At 41.4% G+C, this 19118-nt stretch overlaps 1 protein-coding gene across 3 annotated transcripts in view; it reads right to left on the bottom strand.

Annotated features, from left to right (window-relative positions):
* Positions 1 to 971: 971 nt before the first annotated feature.
* Positions 972 to 19118, bottom strand: part of nr6a1a (nuclear receptor subfamily 6, group A, member 1a) — a 142514-nt gene continuing 124367 nt past the window's right edge. For all 3 annotated transcript variants that reach the window (XM_049716450.1, XM_049716451.2, XM_049716452.2), the window contains 8 exons: positions 17187 to 17417; positions 14448 to 14503; positions 13420 to 13580; positions 12563 to 12793; positions 8801 to 9055; positions 6445 to 6566; positions 6208 to 6360; positions 972 to 5990 (listed from right to left, as the gene is read on the bottom strand). In XM_049716450.1, coding sequence (XP_049572407.1) covers positions 5860 to 5990; positions 6208 to 6360; positions 6445 to 6566; positions 8801 to 9055; positions 12563 to 12793; positions 13420 to 13580; positions 14448 to 14503; positions 17187 to 17417 — 1340 coding nt within the window. In that variant the 3' untranslated portion in view covers positions 972 to 5859. The remainder of the gene's footprint in view (positions 5991 to 6207; positions 6361 to 6444; positions 6567 to 8800; positions 9056 to 12562; positions 12794 to 13419; positions 13581 to 14447; positions 14504 to 17186; positions 17418 to 19118) is intronic.

Genomic DNA, 19118 nt, shown 5'->3' with positions numbered 1-19118 from the left:
TAGAAATAGAAACAGATCCATCCATCCATCCATCCATTTTCTGAACCGCTTAGTCCCCACGGGGGTCGCGGGCGTGCTGGAGCCTATCCCAGCTGTCATCGGGCAGTAGGCGGGGGACACCCTGAACCGGTTGCCAGCCAATTGCAGGGCACATAGAGACAAACAACCATTCGCACTCGCACTCACACCTAGGGACAATTTGGAGTGATCAATCGGCCTACCAAGCATGTTTTTGGGATGTGGGAGGAAACCGGAGTGCCCGGAGAAAACCCACGCGGGCTCGGGGAGAACATGCAAACTCCGCACAGGGAGGGCCGGAGGTGGAATCGAACCCGCACCCTCCTACCTGTGAGGCGGACGTGCTACCCAGTGCGCCACCGAGCCGCCCATAGAAACAGATGAAGGATAAAAATACAATTGGGATGAATCCTGGTAGTTGACCTAATCAAGGACACTCTGTAATCCTGCTCTAGTATCTGGAACAGTTTGAATTTATTTGAAAGGTGTTTGAAATACTGTCAAATAAACAGATTCGATCCAGATTACTTATTGAAAAATTCTGGTAACATTGTATTTTCGTATTGTACCCCATTGATGATTTCTATATTGATGACGTGATAGTCATGGATGGAGTTGGTCTCCACATAAGCCCCACATCAAATGCACAGCGTGCCACATACTACAGATGACAAGAGCAGTAAGAACACAAAAGAGGATTTTTTTTCCCCCCTCATTGAGGGGAGTGGTCAATATTTCAAAAATCATCTAAAATTTTTAAAATCTATATTTGTGTTGAAAAAGAGGTGATGGACTAAAAAGTACTTATTTTCCATTCAGCTTTCAGTTCTCCACTCTCTGTTTAGAAAAGGTTCAGGAACATTGGATCAGCCCAGCATCTAATCAGTTGCCAGTATATTCCTTTCTGTGACTAAAATAAATGGAATGAACAGAAAAATCAAGGACAGCGTGGGTACGCTTGCATAACATTCACATTTATTTGGTTTTCATTTCCTAACACATTCTAAACATGCTTTTAACACATAATAGATCACATTCTTCACAGGTAGTTAAAGTAACAAGAGCAGACAAGATTTCTGAAGAAAAAAAACATGAAGCAGTTTCAATTGTCTGTTCACAGTAAACAACAGTGGGTAAATCAATGTATTCCCTGAGATATTTCATTTTTCAATTGTTATTCACTTCAACCCCAGATTCACCTCACCTTGTGCTCCTGTAAACAGGCTATGAATGTGTTGCATCACTGGAGATGGACACATTTTACATGAAGACACAGCAAACAATGTATGACAGGCAAATTCAACTGCATATTAAGCATACACCAAGAGAAAACGATACATTTAAATGGTGATAACTTTGTGGCAATGAATACAGAGTAAGATTATCTCTGCAGTTACACGGAGCAGTCAGAAAGACTAAAAATCATAACAGAGGGCCCTTCGTTATTAGCCTCTCCTTATTATATCATGTTAATATCATTCTCAGTGAGTAAAGTTGCAGCCTCAATTCAGAAGCCCGCATGAGTCCAAACCCAATGATAAAACCGCAGTAGTCTCGTGCCATAGTGCCAGGGTCATCCGACTGAGCGGAAGCATGTAAACACAAGTAGATGTCAGCGCGACCACAGTTACATTCCCTGATTGATAATCGATCACAAGCAGCATCAGCTATGATAAGCAGCCACATTGTGAACACTGTTACCTTGAATGGTCAACAGCAATCATTTAGCTAAAAAACAAAAACAAAAAAAACACCGTCATAGCGTGACGTGAATATCATGTATACACACATCCAACCACCATTCACAAGCTAGCAAGCTGCTTAAATAAAATGTCAACACAGGAAAATAAAGCATTGCATGAGGACGGCGATAATGCTTCATGTGAATAACAATCAGTAGGCTGACATTGTCATGGACATTCTTTCATCTTTGGTTTTGGATTCACGATAACACGGCAGAAGTGAAACAAAAGATTACCCTAATTCAAAATGAAACAAAAGGGTTGCATAAACGAGGATCCCTGATAATAGAGATTAAAATATTTGTTGTGTTCCAGCCAGAGGTCAGGGAAAATTAGCGGCTGACAGAGATAAACAGCAGCAAGTGTGAGGTAGAGAGCAACATGCAGCAACATGCTTAAAAAGTTACAATAATCAGGTTCGAAGCACTTTTATAAATCTGAGGTCACTGGGTGAGATAAGCGACAAACTATGAAAATGTAAGCAATGAGTCCAATAAATAAGACAAAAAAAATCACCTATTTGTAGTGTAAGTAAAATGATGACAAAGAGGTAGTTTCAGCACAGATATTACAAATGACATTTTCTTTGTGTTAAAAAAAAATAAAAATAAAAGAGCAATCCATTATCGTGAATTAGATTACGACAGAAATTGGCAGTAAGGTAGTGGAGATGAGTTATTTGAGTTAAGTAGCAGGATGCTACATGAAAGGAAAAATCTCCCTTCAGATCTTTTTCCTACAGTCAGATCTCTGATGTGTGTGATGTTCAATGCATTCCTGAAGTTACTTTGAGAGAAGAGAGTTGGTAGCGCCTCTGTTGTTGGCCACCCTGAACTTTTCTCTTCTTCTTCAACTGCATCAGTATTACTCTGCTGAAAGGTCTCTGTGACTGCTGATGCGGGTTAGTGCAGTTAAGAAATATACTTTGCATTTAACATGACACATCAAACAATGATGTTTCCAAGTCCCTGAGCTTAAGTAGTAGAAAAGGAGTGGTTCGCCTCAGATCACAAACTCCAAATTTGCCATAAATCAGCCATTCACAACAGGTAGAATTATCCATCCATCCATCCATCCATCCATCCATCCATCCATCCATCCATCCATCCATCCATCCATCCATCCATCCATCCATCCATCCATCCATCCATCCATCCATCCATCCATCCATCCATCCATCCATCCATCCATCCATCCATCCATCCATCCATCCATCCATCCATCCATCCATCCATCCATCCATCCATCTTCTGTACCGCTTAGTCCCCACGGGGGTCGCGGGTGTGCTGGAGCCTATTCCAGCCGTCATCGGGGGACACCCTGAACCGGTTGCCAGCCAATCGCAGGGCACACAGAGACAAAAAACCCTTCGCACTCGCACTCACACCTAGGGACAATTTGGAGTCTTCAATCGGCCTAACAATCATGTCTTTGGGATGTGGGAGGAAACCGGAGTGCCCGGAGAAAACCCACGCGGGCCCAGGGAGAACATGCAAACTCCACACAGGGAGGGCCAGAGGTGGAATCGAACCCGCACCCTCCTAACCGTGAGGCGGACGTGCTACCCAGTGCGCCACCAAGCCGCCTGGTCGAATTATTGTTGTGCTAAATGTGCGCTCACTTTAAAGGTGTTAACAAAGACTCACATGGGGGATTGTTCTTATGAGGCCAAAAAATGGACGTCAATCACAAAATAATCACAGGATCTATCTCCATTAACTATTGCCGCAAAATCTAAAGCAATTTGCGGACTCTATCGTCATGGCTTGCACTGGAGTTAATGTGAAACGATCACTTGCATTGAAATAACTTTGCTGCTGTAGAAAATGGAAGAAAGATGACACCAGACTGGAATCCTAAGTGATCCCACAACACCTGATTTTGAATCTTAAGTAAAACATCCAACTTGATGAAACAAGATGTCAGTATTGTCGCATAAAATGTGTCTGACATCACATCACCTGAGTAACACTTTTGTAAACTGCTGTGCACAAGGGAATCAGTCTTAAACCATGTCCAAAAAAAGTTAAGAAACAGAAAATGAGGATTTAGCCTCACTAAAAAAAAGACAATTAATACGTGAGAAAAATGACAACAGCCCAAAACATTCAAAAATCACTACATAAGTACTGTACATGAAAATGTAAAAAGAAAATTAAAAGATGAAATGAGAACTGAAGCATTTGAAAGAGAAACACTGCACAGGAGGTGTGGCTAAAAAGGGCAGCAGTGGGACAAGCGAGCAGTCCGGGAATGCGACTGCTTCTTGCTTTGCTCGTCACAAATGCTGAAAGAGGAACAATCACTGCCCACTCCCTATATGTTTCACTTTCAAACTACATCCACTCTCACCTGCACGAAGGGGCGGGGTGACCATCACGCAAATGAGGTGGAAACAATTTTCCTACAGAGGACTATCTATGTTCTGACAACTATGTTTACTACCACAAGCACATCAGCACGGTCGCTGGAGTAACTCCTGAATGCAATACATAACACTCACTTTACCCTGTTTCGATCCAGGCCAGTAGGGGCCTGAGAGAGGAACACACTGGGTGAGCAGTGGCCGAGGTCAGGTCTCTCTGAATGTCACCCATGTGTGCAAAAAAAAAAGAGAGTTGTTGCAATGACTGCAGTTTTGTCTGCATTTTAAATGGTTTGCACACAATCAAACTGCTCAAAACTGGAAGCATCATAGAAAATGCTCGAGCTGTTAAAAAATGAAAGACCATTTGCGACAATAATGTGCATATCCGTCACAGAGAGCAAGGGCCAGAGATCTAGTCGATGCTCTAAACCGAATCAATCACACTAAAATCATATCACCACATCTTAAAATGATTATCTGCAATCTTTGTGGCTGAACTTGACTCAGCACAAAAACATTAATTTCCTAGTCCGTGGAGTCAACCAAACTCACTGTGAACCAGTTAGACGTTACCTGAGACAGAGTTTGGTTCAGGTCTAATCTAATCTTCTGCTAGTTTTGGCTCTGTGCAAAAACATGATTGGACTCAACAGGACCTGATAAAAGTCTAATTGCAAATGTCTTTGCTAGGCCGATGGGCATCGCGGTATCTTCATGGCAACGAGCTCATGGAATTATTCAACTGCTGATCAATTGTTACTTTCCACCCAAATGCTATTAAATCCTTTTGGTTGAATGCATATGTGGGTGCAGGTTTAGCAGCATTTCGGAGGAAATCTGGCAATGTGCTCATCTGTACATCAGAGGATCGCCCCTCAGACTAAGATTGATTGATTTCTTATACTTATCCTTCATTGACAAGAAATGTTTTGCTGAGCTATCAGCTCCATACCCATCAATGGGCATTTGAGAAAAGCATTGCATAATACTTTAGTCAAAAAAAAATAAAAAAATAAAATAAAACAAAAGAAGAAAGCAAACAGCAAACCTAGCTATCCTCCCTTACCCTTGCAATAAAACCTTACTTCCCCAGTCTATGATTGTAAAAAATACCCGTATTCTCCTTTTCTATGAAGATCCCACTGATCCAAATAGCTGTCACCTTCACTCATGGAATGTTACGCCTCCCATAAGCAGAATGTCCAAGAGTCCATGCAGCTAAAGTAGCTGATCTTTTCTACCATCTAGTATTTTCCGAGTAATAAAACATAATTTCTTAATGTTTGATTTGCACAGCTTCTTTGAACATCCAGCCTCTGATTGAGGTGCCGAAGCATCCACTGGAATTTTGTGTAAGGCTGGGCAACTCTTTAGTAACACCACGAAAATAGCAATAACTTCTTCCTGAGGTAGTCTCAAAACACTTGTCACGTGTCTTCCCCCATTTGAATAAAATAAACTCTTATTATATTTTTTAGTCTAGCTCTAACAATGGCAACACGGACACATTGAGCAAACTGGATACACACTTGTAAACTCCAAAGACCAATGCATCTATGAGCATTTGTTTTCTACAGAAGCATGTGCACAGTGTAAATCAGCATACATTCAGCTCTGTCGTTGTAATAAATATTAAAAGAAAAGGTAATAAAAAAAAAAAACTAGCTGCTTGTCACATTCATTAGAGGTGAGACCAGTCCCTTGCCTTGGGGGGGTCAGGGTCAGGGAGGTCTAATTTCCAGAGGAGGTGGTCACACAAGGTGACGAGCCGGTCCTGTAGCTGGTAAGACTGGATTTGCAGGAGTGCAAGACTGCTTTGAATAAGAGGGGGAGCTGCTCCAGAGGAACATTGACCAGCTTCCCTGAAAACACATGCAACTGGTTTAGCTTGCCTTTTGCTCATAACTGCATAACATAGCAAAACAACTGGGTAATGAGGCTAAGTTGAAGGATTTTGGGCAAAAAGAATAGGGAAACCAAATAATAAGATGGTTTCCTTTTCTTGCCTTGCACTTCTGAATTCAATCGAACATCTATGCCCCCCCAAAGAAAACTAGTTGTACTCATTCTCAGTCTTACCTGCTATACAGCGGATCTCTGGCAGACACATCATGATCTCAGGAAAGCGTTTGGGCTGGTGCGGGTACTTATACTCAGTATAGTCCTGACACACATACCAGTAGCGCTTGTTCAGCTGCTCAAGCTGAGGGATGTTTGACAGACCTCTGATATCTGCAGGAATGCAAAGCAAAGCACGGATATAAGAAATATAGCACAGATGCAAAAAAAATAGAGTAATACTGTTTGCTCTGGTACCTTGGTTTAGGAAGTTGATAGCTTTCATGCAGGCATACTCCTCATTGCTGATCTTCAACTGGTGGAATTTACGAAATAGATAAATCAGCCTCTCCATCACCTCCATGCCGTCCTCACTGAAACTGAGGAATAACAAAGACAATTTCATGCAAGGCCAATTTCCACAAACCATGTGTAAAATACTACAACATTTTTTCTAAAACTGATACCTAATGATTTCAATGTTTGACAGTGCATAAGAATATGTAAGTTAAATTCACCTCGTCATATATTCTTTGTAGGTCCTAGTTCTTCAGATTACAATTAAAAGTAGGAGCTGCCCTTTTAAATTCACAGCTAAAACACCAGACTACAAACTGAAGTATCAGTGTGGCTCTGAACAGCATATTAAGAGGAAGTGTGTCATGAGGTTAGATAATTCCAGCATGATTTACACACAGCCAAACCCCCACACATATCTTTTATTACCATTACTGAGAGACATAACATCACATGCCAAACAGATGGTGCTTGCCACTGCTCTCTATTGGGGAGTCCTCCTATCCATGGACTGGTTTGCTGGCCCCATTCCAAGTGTTTTTTCCTTAAAGTGATACGGGGAATCATAAACCATTTTGGAGATATATGTACAGTAGAATTAACAGACTAGAACGTCTGGCTGTCTGGGAGAGTTGTGATATCTACCTTAATTCTACGGAAATTATTGGTTGTCTAATACAGTATTTGGAAATCTGACAGCTAATGTTATTAAAAACCTAGACCCCGCCCCCCCCACCCCCCCACCCCCAATATTATGAGTCAATCACAGGCACTAGTGGAATAAAATATCTAATGAATGCAGTGGAACAAGCTTTTAGAATATGTCAAATAGGTGGAAAAAAAATCTTAGACTTAAGTCTAAGTCTAAAACTAACTACTTTAAATGACTGCCAAAAGAACAAGCTACTGCACCTAATAAAAAGATAACAATTGACCTTCAATTGTGTATTTATTACTTGATGATTATTATTTATTATTATTGTTATTATTTATTTCTTACTCAACACATTTATTGCTATTGCTATCTGCTTTATTTGTTGCTCTCTTCTTTGTTTGATACTCATGTGCATCTCTTACAGCGCCTTTGATTAAACTCTAATAGTTATCACAAAACCCCTCGTAAAGTTTGCAACACTAGATGGTAAAACACTGCTTAGTATTGAGTTTGAAATTTTGTAACATGCTTTGAGTGCCCAGCACTCTTTTACAGAACAGTAAGCACAACTCAGTGTTTAAACTTAATTTGTTATTATTATTATTATTATTATTATTATTATTATTATTATTTTTATTATTATGCAACTGGGTAGCACGTCCGCCTCACAGTTAGGAGGGTGCGGGTTCGATTCCACCTCCGGCCCTCCCTGTGCGGAGTTTGCATGTTCTCCCCGAGCCCGCGTGGGTTTTCTCCGGGCACTCCGGTTTTCCTCCCACATCCCAAAAACATGCTTGGTAGGCCGATTGATCACTCCAAATTGTCCCTAAGTGTGAGTGCGAGTGCGGATGGTTGTTGTCTCTGTGTGTCCTGCGATTGGCTGGCAACCGGTTCAGGGTGTCCCCCGCCTACTGCCCGATGATGGCTGGGATAGGCTCCAGCACGCCCGCGACCCCCGTGGGGACTAAGCGGTTCAGAAAATGGATGGATGGATGGATGGATGTGGCCATACATTCAGTGGAAAAAAAACAATTGTACATAATTAGATCACTATGTAAACAGCCTGAGCACTAGAAAAGCGGTGTGGAGGACAACAAAGGGAGCACACAGAGTGACAAACCTTTACTTAATTAACAATTACCTCGTGTTAAAAAGGTCTATTTGGTGCAGCTGGCGTTTGATGATCGTGACCCAAACATGCACAAGCCAATAGAAGTGGAACTATACGGAAAAATGCTCAAAATTTACCCAACACCTGCAGTGTTTTTTTTACATGTTTTTTTATGTGTTGCTTAATATCAGTGCGCGTGGGTACCTGCACAGTTTTTGAGCGTTAAAATATGAAGCATCCCACCTGGCCCCCATGCTAACCTATACCGTGCAGCACTATTCAGTGTGAAACTGTCTGTACCCATAAACCTCTAATGCTAAAATTGTCTCTGCTGTGAAGTAAATCAATAAATACAGTACACTACTCATAGCTCTGGGTTTGTTACAGTATGTAAGCTTAAAAGCTAACACGTTAGCTGTACTCAATTATTTAAAGAGTAGTTAAAATGAAACTGATAACTTTTGAGTCATTGGCTAGAACTGAAAAAGAAAAATTAAACACATGGACTGAAACTAAAGGGTTGGCATGCTGCAATTTTCACAACCACTCACCCCTGCAGCTCGTCATCAGATGGTGTGTACTTGGCCGTGACATTTGCCAGGTCGCCAAAGATTTGCGCGCTGTAGATTGTGAGACATGAGAGTAGGATGAGCTCCTGCCAAGTGGAGCTCAGCAGGCAGGTGTAGTCCTCAATGGAGAGCTCGCAAAAGAAAGGCAACTTCTTGATCCATGAGATCTGACGGAAGAGTAGCTCATCTGCCAGGCGGCACAGCAAGGCAAACAGCTCCACCTGTGTTACCTTGTAGCTTAGGTACAAAAATAAATAAAGAGGAGAGGAAACATTTTAAACACATTTAATAGCGAAAATGTCTGTGTGTCTTAAACCATATCTGGTGGATTCACTATATTACATTAGAAAATAACAATACGAGTCACATTCAAGAATGTGAATACCAGAGGTGGCCATTCTGTCCCATGGATGGAACGGACACCCATTTTGCGGACGAAGGACGAGGGACGACAAAGTTAAATAAAATGACGGATTGATTGAAGTGGTCATTCGTCCATCCCTGTAATCGCCCGCATCTGTGTCAAGTGGAGACTAAATTCTCAGTCTGTCCGACGGACCGTTTCGGCACACTAACACATAAGTCTTTCCACTTTGTCATGCTTGTGTAATCCATATGCTCAAAAATAAAAAATGGTTTAATGCTTCTTGCATGAGGTTGTAATTCCTTACTATCCACAGCGATTGGGACCAAGCCGGTCATGAATCCCGAACTTCAGAAAAGAAACAGTGCTCCATTAAAATAGCTTTCATAAAGATTTCAAAGCATAACTATACAAACTACAATCCCAAAACACTTACATAGCATTTCAAATGTTGACTAACATCTCTCAATTTTGTTGTACCCCTAAAACTCAATAAACTTTTAAAGCTAAACTCTAACCAGGTTTGCCAGTCACAACTACATTGATGATCAAAATTGTCAATAATTAATTTAAAGGTCGACGAGTCCTTTATGATGCAAACCTGCCTTTCATTGGACCACATTGTGGACACTCGACAATCTGAAAAGAGAGCATGCTGTGGCTGATGCTTGATTTTATTTCTGACATAGGGACAGTCATGTCTGCACACACAGGTTACGGTGTCATTCTTTTTGTATTTATAGATAGTTTTATAGTATTAGTATAACACAGCATTCTGTATAGGTTTGGGTTTAATTTAAAGTTAAAGTCCCAATCATCGTCACACACACACATCTGGCTGTGGTGAAATTTGTCCTCTGCATTTAACCCATCCCCGTGTGATTCTGATCCATCCCCTGGGGGAGAGGGGAGCAGTGAGCAGCAGCGGTGCTGCGCTCGGGAATCATTTGGTGATCTAACCCCCCAATTCCAACCCTTAATGCCGAGTGCCAAGCAGGGAGGCAATGGGTCCCATTTTTATAGTCTTTGGTATGACCCGGCCAGGGTTTGAACCCACAACCTTCCAGTCTCGGGGTGGACACTCTACCACTAGGCCACTGAGCTGGTAGAGCTAAAAATAACCCATCCATCCATCCATCCATTTTCTATACCACTTGCCCCCATTGGGATCGTGGGTGTGCTGGAGCCTATCCCAGCAGTCATTGGGCAGTAGTCAGGGGACACCCTGAACCGGTTGCCAGCCGATCACAGGGTACACAGAGACGAACAACTATCCACACTCGCACTCACACCGAGGGGCAATTTGGAGTGCTCAATCAGCCTACCATTCATGTGGGAGGAAACCGGAGTGTCCGGAGAAAACCCACACGGGCACGGGGAAAACATGCAAACGCCACACAGGGAGGGTCGGAGGTGGAATCGAACCGGCACCTTCCTAACTGTGAGGCGGATGTGATAACCAGTACGCCACGGAGCCGCCGCTAAAAATAATAAGGTGACAATATTGCCTTCAATTTAAGATTATCCATAAACATGACAGGATTTTGAGTGCAAGCAGCAAAGTTGAATCAAAGTTGGATGTACAACCATCTTAAATGTCTTCATTATTCATTTGTACATTCTTTAAAGAAACAAGCTATAAGCTAATGATGGTTATTTTAAGAGCTAATGTGATATGCCGCGATTTACATATTCATCGACAATTTACGACAACTCTTGTTGATTAAACCAGAGATGTACCCAGACATTTTTAATGGATTGGACTAGAAGAAAGTTAAGCCGGACATTTTTTGACACAGGAAACATGAATATAATATCCAATAATGTCTAGCAGAAATAAATTTAAGGTTTATTCTGACCTATTTAAGCGAAACAGCGCACCCCGCTGTCTTCAAGTGCACAGTGGGCACAGTGGGCTTACTAGTACAATAATCGCATGAATATAGCAGTAGTTCACCAAATTCGCATCATAACTGCATTTTCAATGCAGACAAGATGCAAAAAGTGGCAAAGTGATTTTAATAAGACATTTGCGATCCTATTTTGATTACAATGCGATATCGATGCACGCCATTCAGCCTGCCTACAATGGCAGTGTGTTTCACGTGTGTATGAGGACCTTTACTATTAAGAGATCCAAGAATTGATGGAAAAATAATAACAATCACAACTCTCATGGAGGCGCCAATTTTGGTGTCCGCAACTCGGGGAAAAATATTTTCGCCAGCGGCTCGACACGCACATCTCAGTGTTCGCTGGAAAATCATTGCTCATGTAAATTCCGTTGTAACGGTTGAGTGAGAATAAAACATTTTTTGAAAATTTTCAATACATTTTATACATTTTGATTTGAGTGTCCAGCGGCTCGGCGGCGCACTGGGTAGCACGTTCGCCTCACAGTTAGGAGGGTGCGGGTTCGATTCCACCTCCGGCCCTCCCTGTGTGGAGCTTGCATGTTCTCCCCGAGCCCGCGTGGGTTTTCTCCGGGCACTCCGGTTTCCTCCCACATCCCAAAAACATGCTTGGTAGGCCGATTGATCACTCCAAATTGTCCCTAGGTGTGAGTGCGCGTGCGAATGGTTGTTTGTCTCTGTGTGCCCTGCGATTGGCTGGCAACCGGTTCAGGGTGTCCCCCGCCTACTGCCCGATGACGGCTGGGATAGGCTCCAGCACGCCCGCGACCCCCGTGGGGACTAAGCGGTTCAGAAAATGGATGGATGGATGGGTTTGAGTGTCAAAAATGCTGGAGCCGATCTTTTTTATAAAAAGAAATATGACCGCCGAAGATGTAATGGATTTAATAGTTTTAAAACCGTGTTTACTTTAGGGAACAAATTTTTTTTTAATTAAAAAAGATAAATGATCAAATTAAAATTAATAAAAATTAATAAGATGAATGAAACTTATATATATGCTGACATATGCTGAAAAGACTAAGTATTGGAGTTTGTATTTTTTTAGACGCCTATGTATATTTTCCAGCGCCAAGTTATCTGCTTCCTTGACTACTAATTTTCTTGTTATCGATTCTGAAAAAAAAATCTGCCTATCTCAGTTTCTTTCATTCTTCTGGATGGACTGTCTGCAAGATTGCGGAATTCAAGGGAATGATTTACCCATGCCTGAAATTCTTTGTATATTCAGGCATAGGCATAGGCATGTTGGAACCTCCCCAAAATAGTTTGCATTGTTAGCTGCAGGGAATTGATCAAAACTAGGGCAAATATGTAAATGACTTCATCAACCTGTTCCATCTCAAGTGCATGAGAAAAGTGGTAAACCTTGACTCATCTATGGAATAAAAACAGAACACACACTAGACACACAAGAGATTTTGATAGTTTTGAGCAGGGAAGTGTTTCAAGCTTTGGTGTTCTCACCCTTCTTCTATGAGCATTGGGGTGGTCAGCGGGGCCAGGTCTTCTGCTGCCACCAACTGCAACACCAATGGATGGGACTGTGGGTAAAGGCTGCGAGGCTGGGGGGCCAGCAGACCAGACTGGGCAGCATAACTGAAGAGGTGTGGCAGGAGCTGGTAGTGTGTTGACATAGAGGTGTTGATGTACTGATCTCTGAGAGCTGCGGTATAGCCATTCATCTCGATGGAGCGACTGTGAAAAGCAAAGACCAAGTTAACCAAATATGTGTTCAACTATACTGACGAATTCATATTTGAGTATTCACCACAAAAGTATGTAATTATCTAACTTTTGTTCATGCTTCTTGGATTTAATTTTTTTCTCGAGGTGATTGGTATCCCTTCTACCGAATACAAAAGTGTACATGGGTACTGTACCTGCATCACATGGTGTATTCCGCTTTGGAATTTTGGTATTCCGCCCCATTTTATCTTAGGTTATATTTGATAAGACAAAGACGATACTTGCTGATTAGCTATCAGCTGCAAAGCTGAGTAGATAAAGCATTTCATATAAAATGGGGCAAAAATAAATGTCCTCGGGCAAGGGCCTAGACGTTATTTGTCCTTGCTGAGTAAAGATAGACGATGCACGCTTCTTCATTACAAGAAGCACTGATAGTGGAGTGAGTTCTTTCTGTTTAATGTCATCACCATGCCAGAAGAGCTGCAAGCGACGGTATTCTTCATGCAATGAATACTTTAATTCAAGTTTTGCAGAGATGAATGAGGTATTAGTCTGTCAGGGCCGGCTCATTATCTCATAGATGGACCGAGTGGCGGTGATGTGCAGTGGAGTGGATGAGACAAGCGACTCACTTGGATGACAGCGTGGAGGCAGGTGACGGCTGGTTGCCCTCCGAAGCTCCATTGCTGGGAGAGCTGTGGTCGCTGTCACCGTTGTTACCCCATGTGTGCTCTGGAGCGTCTTCCTTGAATTCCTGGCCTGACATGATGCGCTCAATCTCCTCCTCCGTGATCTAAAACGAACATAGTGACACTTCTGGGCCTGGGGGGAATTTAAATAATGTCCTTTTGACCAAAAGCAAAGAGTAACTCAATTCCGTTAATTAGCATGTACTACCACGACAGTACTTTTCACTCAAATTTTCAGGAGCAAGGCCACTGTCACACAATGAGAGGGACCTTGAGAGAAAGAAGAAAAAATGTGAGTGAGTGTGTGCGTGTGTGTGTGTGAGTGTGTGTGTGTGTGTGTGTGTGTGCGTGTGTGTGTGTGTGTGTGCGTGTGTGTGTGTGTGTGTGTGCGAGTGTGTGTTTACACAATTAAAATCGCACGTCCACGCAGAGAGAGAACTGAAAAAGATATATTTAATAAATTAGTATGTCATGAGAGTGCTTCAAATTTTCTGACCAGGGTCATTTTAGTTTCAGCCCATATACTTGCTACTGAAATTGCAATTCATTTCTCCTCAATGGAATAAACGATTCTGCCTTTTAATGCGTGCCAACAAGTCAATCTTTTCTTCCTTTTATCAGCCAAATTCTACTTCTCTCCTCAATTGTCTGTTGATGTTACTTAGCCTCATGTCTTCACATTTTCTTTTCCAACCATTTTCACCCTTGCCAGAACTAAAAACAAAGCCACACTGAAAAGAGAATATTGTGCAAATATAGTGATGATATGACAAGGTCAAAGTTTACTCCTGTTATATACAGTGTGTGATAAGCATCCTCCCACAAATGTTATTGCTGCTATAGCTCTCCACTATACAAGTGAATGGTTCATCTGCTCATCATTATGCAAGCAACGAAATCCTGGCTTCAGCCTCAATACTTGTTTACAGTACAAGAAAAATCTCAGTGAAGGTCAGCAACAAATGTTTTACCTGAACTGGTCCGATGCTTTTGTTCCTCCCTCCTGGCATGCCATCTTCTCTGATTGCTATGTGGTAAAAAGAAATAAACAGGAACATTTGTTTATTGTTCGTGTCAATATCCTAATCACTAGTACCATAGCGATTATAAATACTTCAGCTCTATCTCGTGGCTGAAACAAAATTCCTAAAGAACAGTCCAAAAGTTGGCTGCTGTGTGATAGTCCTCCTTCAACTTTCTTGTTTTGTTGCAAAGGGTAAGAGGGTTTTTCTTTTAGCTTTGAAAACAGTAGACTTTGGGAGTTGTTTATCTTTAAATCAGGAGTCAGTTTACCGAGTCTTGAGAGACTAATCTATAAATGTATACTTTTCTGGCCACCAGACTAGTTAGTAGTAGTGCGACTCACAATTTATCCATAAGGGGGCAGTAGAAAACCGGTTAAACTCTTCGTACAGCGAGGCTCTAACGCTCCAGAAAATTGAACAAACCATGTCTTGGTATATTTCAGCAATCTTGGAATATGTGTACAAATAAGCCCTAACCGTAGAAAAAAAATAAAGACTAAAGTACACAGCAATAACTATAATAATGATACTAATGCAATTGATAACAACAACAACAATATCAACAACAACAATAATAATATCGATAACAATAATAATAATATCAAGACAAAGCGGTACAGAAAATGGATGGATGGATGGATGGATGGATGGATGGATGGATGGATGGATGGATGGATGGATGGATGGATGGATGGATGGATGGATGAATAATAATAATAATAATAATAATAATAATAATAATAATAATAATAATACTTTGATCTCCATTATGTGGCACCTTATGAGAAACAAAGACCCTAAACAGTATTTTATAGATTATCAAGCTACTTCTGCATGTAAATGTATAATGTAGTAGGTCAGGGGTTTTCAACTGGTTTTGTCCAAGGGACCACCATTATAACCTAGAAGCAACTCAGGGATCACTGCTTTGGCGGAATATTATTTTATTTTGCACCGAAGGAGGATAGACCTATACAGGCTATTTGCATCTATATGTGTATTTTGGGAATCTCAGCTACATTTGACATAATTTGAATGGGTGAATGATTCACAAAATTAGCTGAAAAAAAATCAAGTCTAAATAGAAAATCAACTTTATTTTTAAAAATGTTACAATTATTTTTCATTTCCAATTTCGCGGACCACCTACAATACCGCCACGGGTGACTAGAGGGCCGCGGACCACCAGTTGACAATAACTGTAGTAGGCCAATGCATGTATGTCCACTTGGATATACAAATACTGATGTGGCGTTAAACATCCCTTAATGGCTGGTGAAATAATTTGAAACAGAAGAAATGAATCAAAAATGAGTGAAGGTGTTGCCTTTGAATTGAGCAATGACCTTACTACTGTATTTTGTTGCAAAGACTTTTGAGGCAATCAATGCAATACAGTTTGTGTAATCTTTTTTGAAACTGCCTTAATATTTTGTTCTCCTTGTAAGCAAACTGCTCTACTTGTCTCAAGATTGAAGGGTGCAGACGGGGCTCCTGCGGTTGCTAATAGGGCATTTCAGTTGGCAATGCTTTGTTCATTGCTATTCTTGAAAGTTTACTATCTGTCGGGTGTCCTAATTCTGTTGAGGAACCTTTTTAGTGGAGGCCAAACGTTCTGACACTGGGAAGCATATTTTGCTCCAGAATGCATTGTTAGTCTTGAGATCATTGAGTCATTAAATTGAAAGCTTGTGAGATTTGTCAAGAAGCTCCAGAATAATCTCCAACGCTTCTTTCTTCTAGAAGCTTGGTGGATTATTTACATGTATTTCGGAAAGATCCAGTCACCAAGCTATTTAGTTACTTGTGTTTGTATTCTTTCTTTAACAAATGGCAGCAATAATGTTTTCCATCAGGCATGCACAGTACGTACTGTATGTACGAGGGAAAATGGTATTGTTATCTACAGTAAACGTCTGTGTATATTATGAATCATCCAGTTTATGGTAATCTGCAAATGTTGAATCTAGGCAAGTGGAGAGTTCTTGAAAGAGTTTCAACAAACAAGAAGATTCCAGGGGCTTCATATTCAAAGGCAGCACCTTGCATGGCAGCAGCCTCCCACTGGTGAAATATCCTAATTTTGTTGTATACCAGTTGTACATTGACAGGAAAGGCATTCTTCTTCTCTTCTTCTTCTTCTTCTTCTTCTTCTTCTTCTTCTTCTTCTTCTTCTTCAAAGATTTTATCCACAAACATGGCGTACAGACGAATCCGCCCAAAAACGTCCAAGCACATTCCTTTCGTACGTCTTAATCAATACAGAAATGTTTAAGTACCAGGAACCTCCCTCTCCGCGCTCCTATATATTCATATGCAAAATTGTATGAACAGGGCCTGTCGGTCGGAATAATCACTCTGCTTTATCAGATAATCGGATTATCAAGGCATGAGTCACCAATAAAGAAAAAAAAAGCAACTTCACAAAATGTGATCTGGAAACACTGGTGACTGTTAAAGCCAAGCGTGAACATGTAGGGTTCTAAAATGGGTTGACTGACCAGTTTTTTAGCTCAGTGGTCAATGCTCTGCGCTCCCAAACAGGAACGTGGCTGATCCCTGAGCTGGGTTGACATCGCAAGAATAAGAATTGTTTGTTTTCATTTTATGCATTGTACTGTATTTGTATTAGACAGCTGATATTGAGCCTTGAATATTAGCAAAAATTGGCAGCATATAGTTTACCTTTGCGGTTCATCCCCATTTGCAGACACTTGAGTAGGCGGCAATATTGGCAGCGGTTCCGTTGCTTGCGTGACATCTCACAGTTCTTGTCCCTGCTGCATCGGTATACGCGCTTGTTGCAAATGCTACGCTTGAAGAAACCCTTGCAGCCTTCACAGGAGATGATGCCATAGTGCAGGCCTGTGGCTCGATCTCCACAGATAAGGCAAGTACGTTGCTCAGCTGGATCATCTGCAGAGGTTCAAAGAAATACAGAAAAAACATAGTCACTCTCTACTATGAGGACTTTGCTGCCCCAAATATTTGACGTAGAAAAATGTGGGTGCAAAAACCTTCCAGGCAGAAGTTTTTAATTAGGATTTTGGGGGTGGTTGGGTCTTAAGTGCTCGCTGGGCGCTGGCTAATCTTGTGGGATGTTAAGCTTCAACTCTCATTTTGTAAAAGGGGGGTGTAATCAGCACAGGGACATAAAGCACGTCGTGCATATTTTACTCAGGAGCTTTGATGAAGATTTGTTGACACTTTGCAGCTTCACCTTTCTTTGCTCCAAACAACAGCCATGATTATCACAGGAACATGCAACAACCTCAGAAATTATATAGCCAGGCATGAGGTAAACATTGTTTATCCGCATATTATTTCATGGTATTTTGCTGGTACATGTGTACAGCGGTGAAACATTCAGCCATTAAGATGGCAGGGCTTTGAAGCTGATATTTGGTGCAGCAGAGAATTAAGAGTGGATTAAAGAGAAACACATCAGAGACTGCAGTCTGCTGACAGGTGGTCTGAAAATGTTACAACAGCAGTTTGGGGAAGCTGTCAAAAAGCTTTTCTTAATCCCCCTGCCCCATTTATCGTCATGCTACATAATACAGCCAACAAAAAACACATTTCTCGAGGAGCACATCCTGAAAGCTGCTATAACATGAATATTGCTAAATATCATCACAGTGCAGCAGGTGAGTTGATTGAATTGCAGCACTACTGTAATTGCTGCACCACACTCTGTAATGGTGTCATTTTTTTTTTTATTTCATTCATTACACTCACTATGATTCTTCAAGGGGGAACCAACTTGCATACTGCTGCAACACATAGCCAACCAGATGACGCACATGCAGACATGCAAAGAGACAGCAAAGTGAAAAGGGAGCTGAATACATTGTTCCCCCACTGTATTGCAGTTCACCTTTTGTGGCCTCGCTCTTTCTTGAATCTTTGGGGGGCTGTCAGCGTATCCTGCTTTTATTGATGTATTTTACAGAGTAGGGATGGTAAATGGCAAATAATATATATATATAGTGCTTTTATCGACACCACGGTGCACATAGTGATTTACAAAGTCTCACATTCACACATCCATGCACATGCACTGTGTTCTGACACAGCATGTCCCCATTTGGAGCTGCTACAGCGCGCACCGCCACTCTGTATTTGGCGCGCCAATAACCAAACGACACCATTATGTTTGGAATTTCAGGCTGCTATTCTAATGTGCTGTTGAATCAGTCAGTCGAGGTGTATAAGCCAGATAGCGAACCGTCCTCTGTCACGGTTAGGGTCTTTGTTGACAGCAGCATGAAATTGTTGCAGAGTATCTTTCTACATTAAAAGTTCAGTTCATATATGTTAATTTCTTCGCATTCTCATTGCCTATTTGTTGTTTTCTTCGCGTTGAGCTCATCATTTTCATCTGCGAGTTTTAATTGTATTACGGAGTCAATGCTATATGCCAGTTCTGCAGCGATAGGGGGGTTGAGTCATGTGACTTGAGTTGATTGAGACTCGAGTTGCCATTTTTATGGCTCTTGTGGTACAAATGACTTGACTTACTGTATTTTCTGCACCATAAGGCGCACTTAATTTTCTTTAATTTTCTCAAAAAATGAAGGTGCGCCTTTTAATAAGGTTCACCTATTTTGTGGACCG

This window comes from Syngnathus scovelli, chromosome 3 (assembly GCF_024217435.2).
Source record: "Syngnathus scovelli strain Florida chromosome 3, RoL_Ssco_1.2, whole genome shotgun sequence".
In the NCBI taxonomy this organism is placed as follows: Eukaryota; Metazoa; Chordata; class Actinopteri; order Syngnathiformes; family Syngnathidae; genus Syngnathus; species Syngnathus scovelli.
The sequence above is the reverse complement of the archived record's forward strand: the minus strand, read 5'-3'. Positions and strand labels throughout refer to the sequence as shown.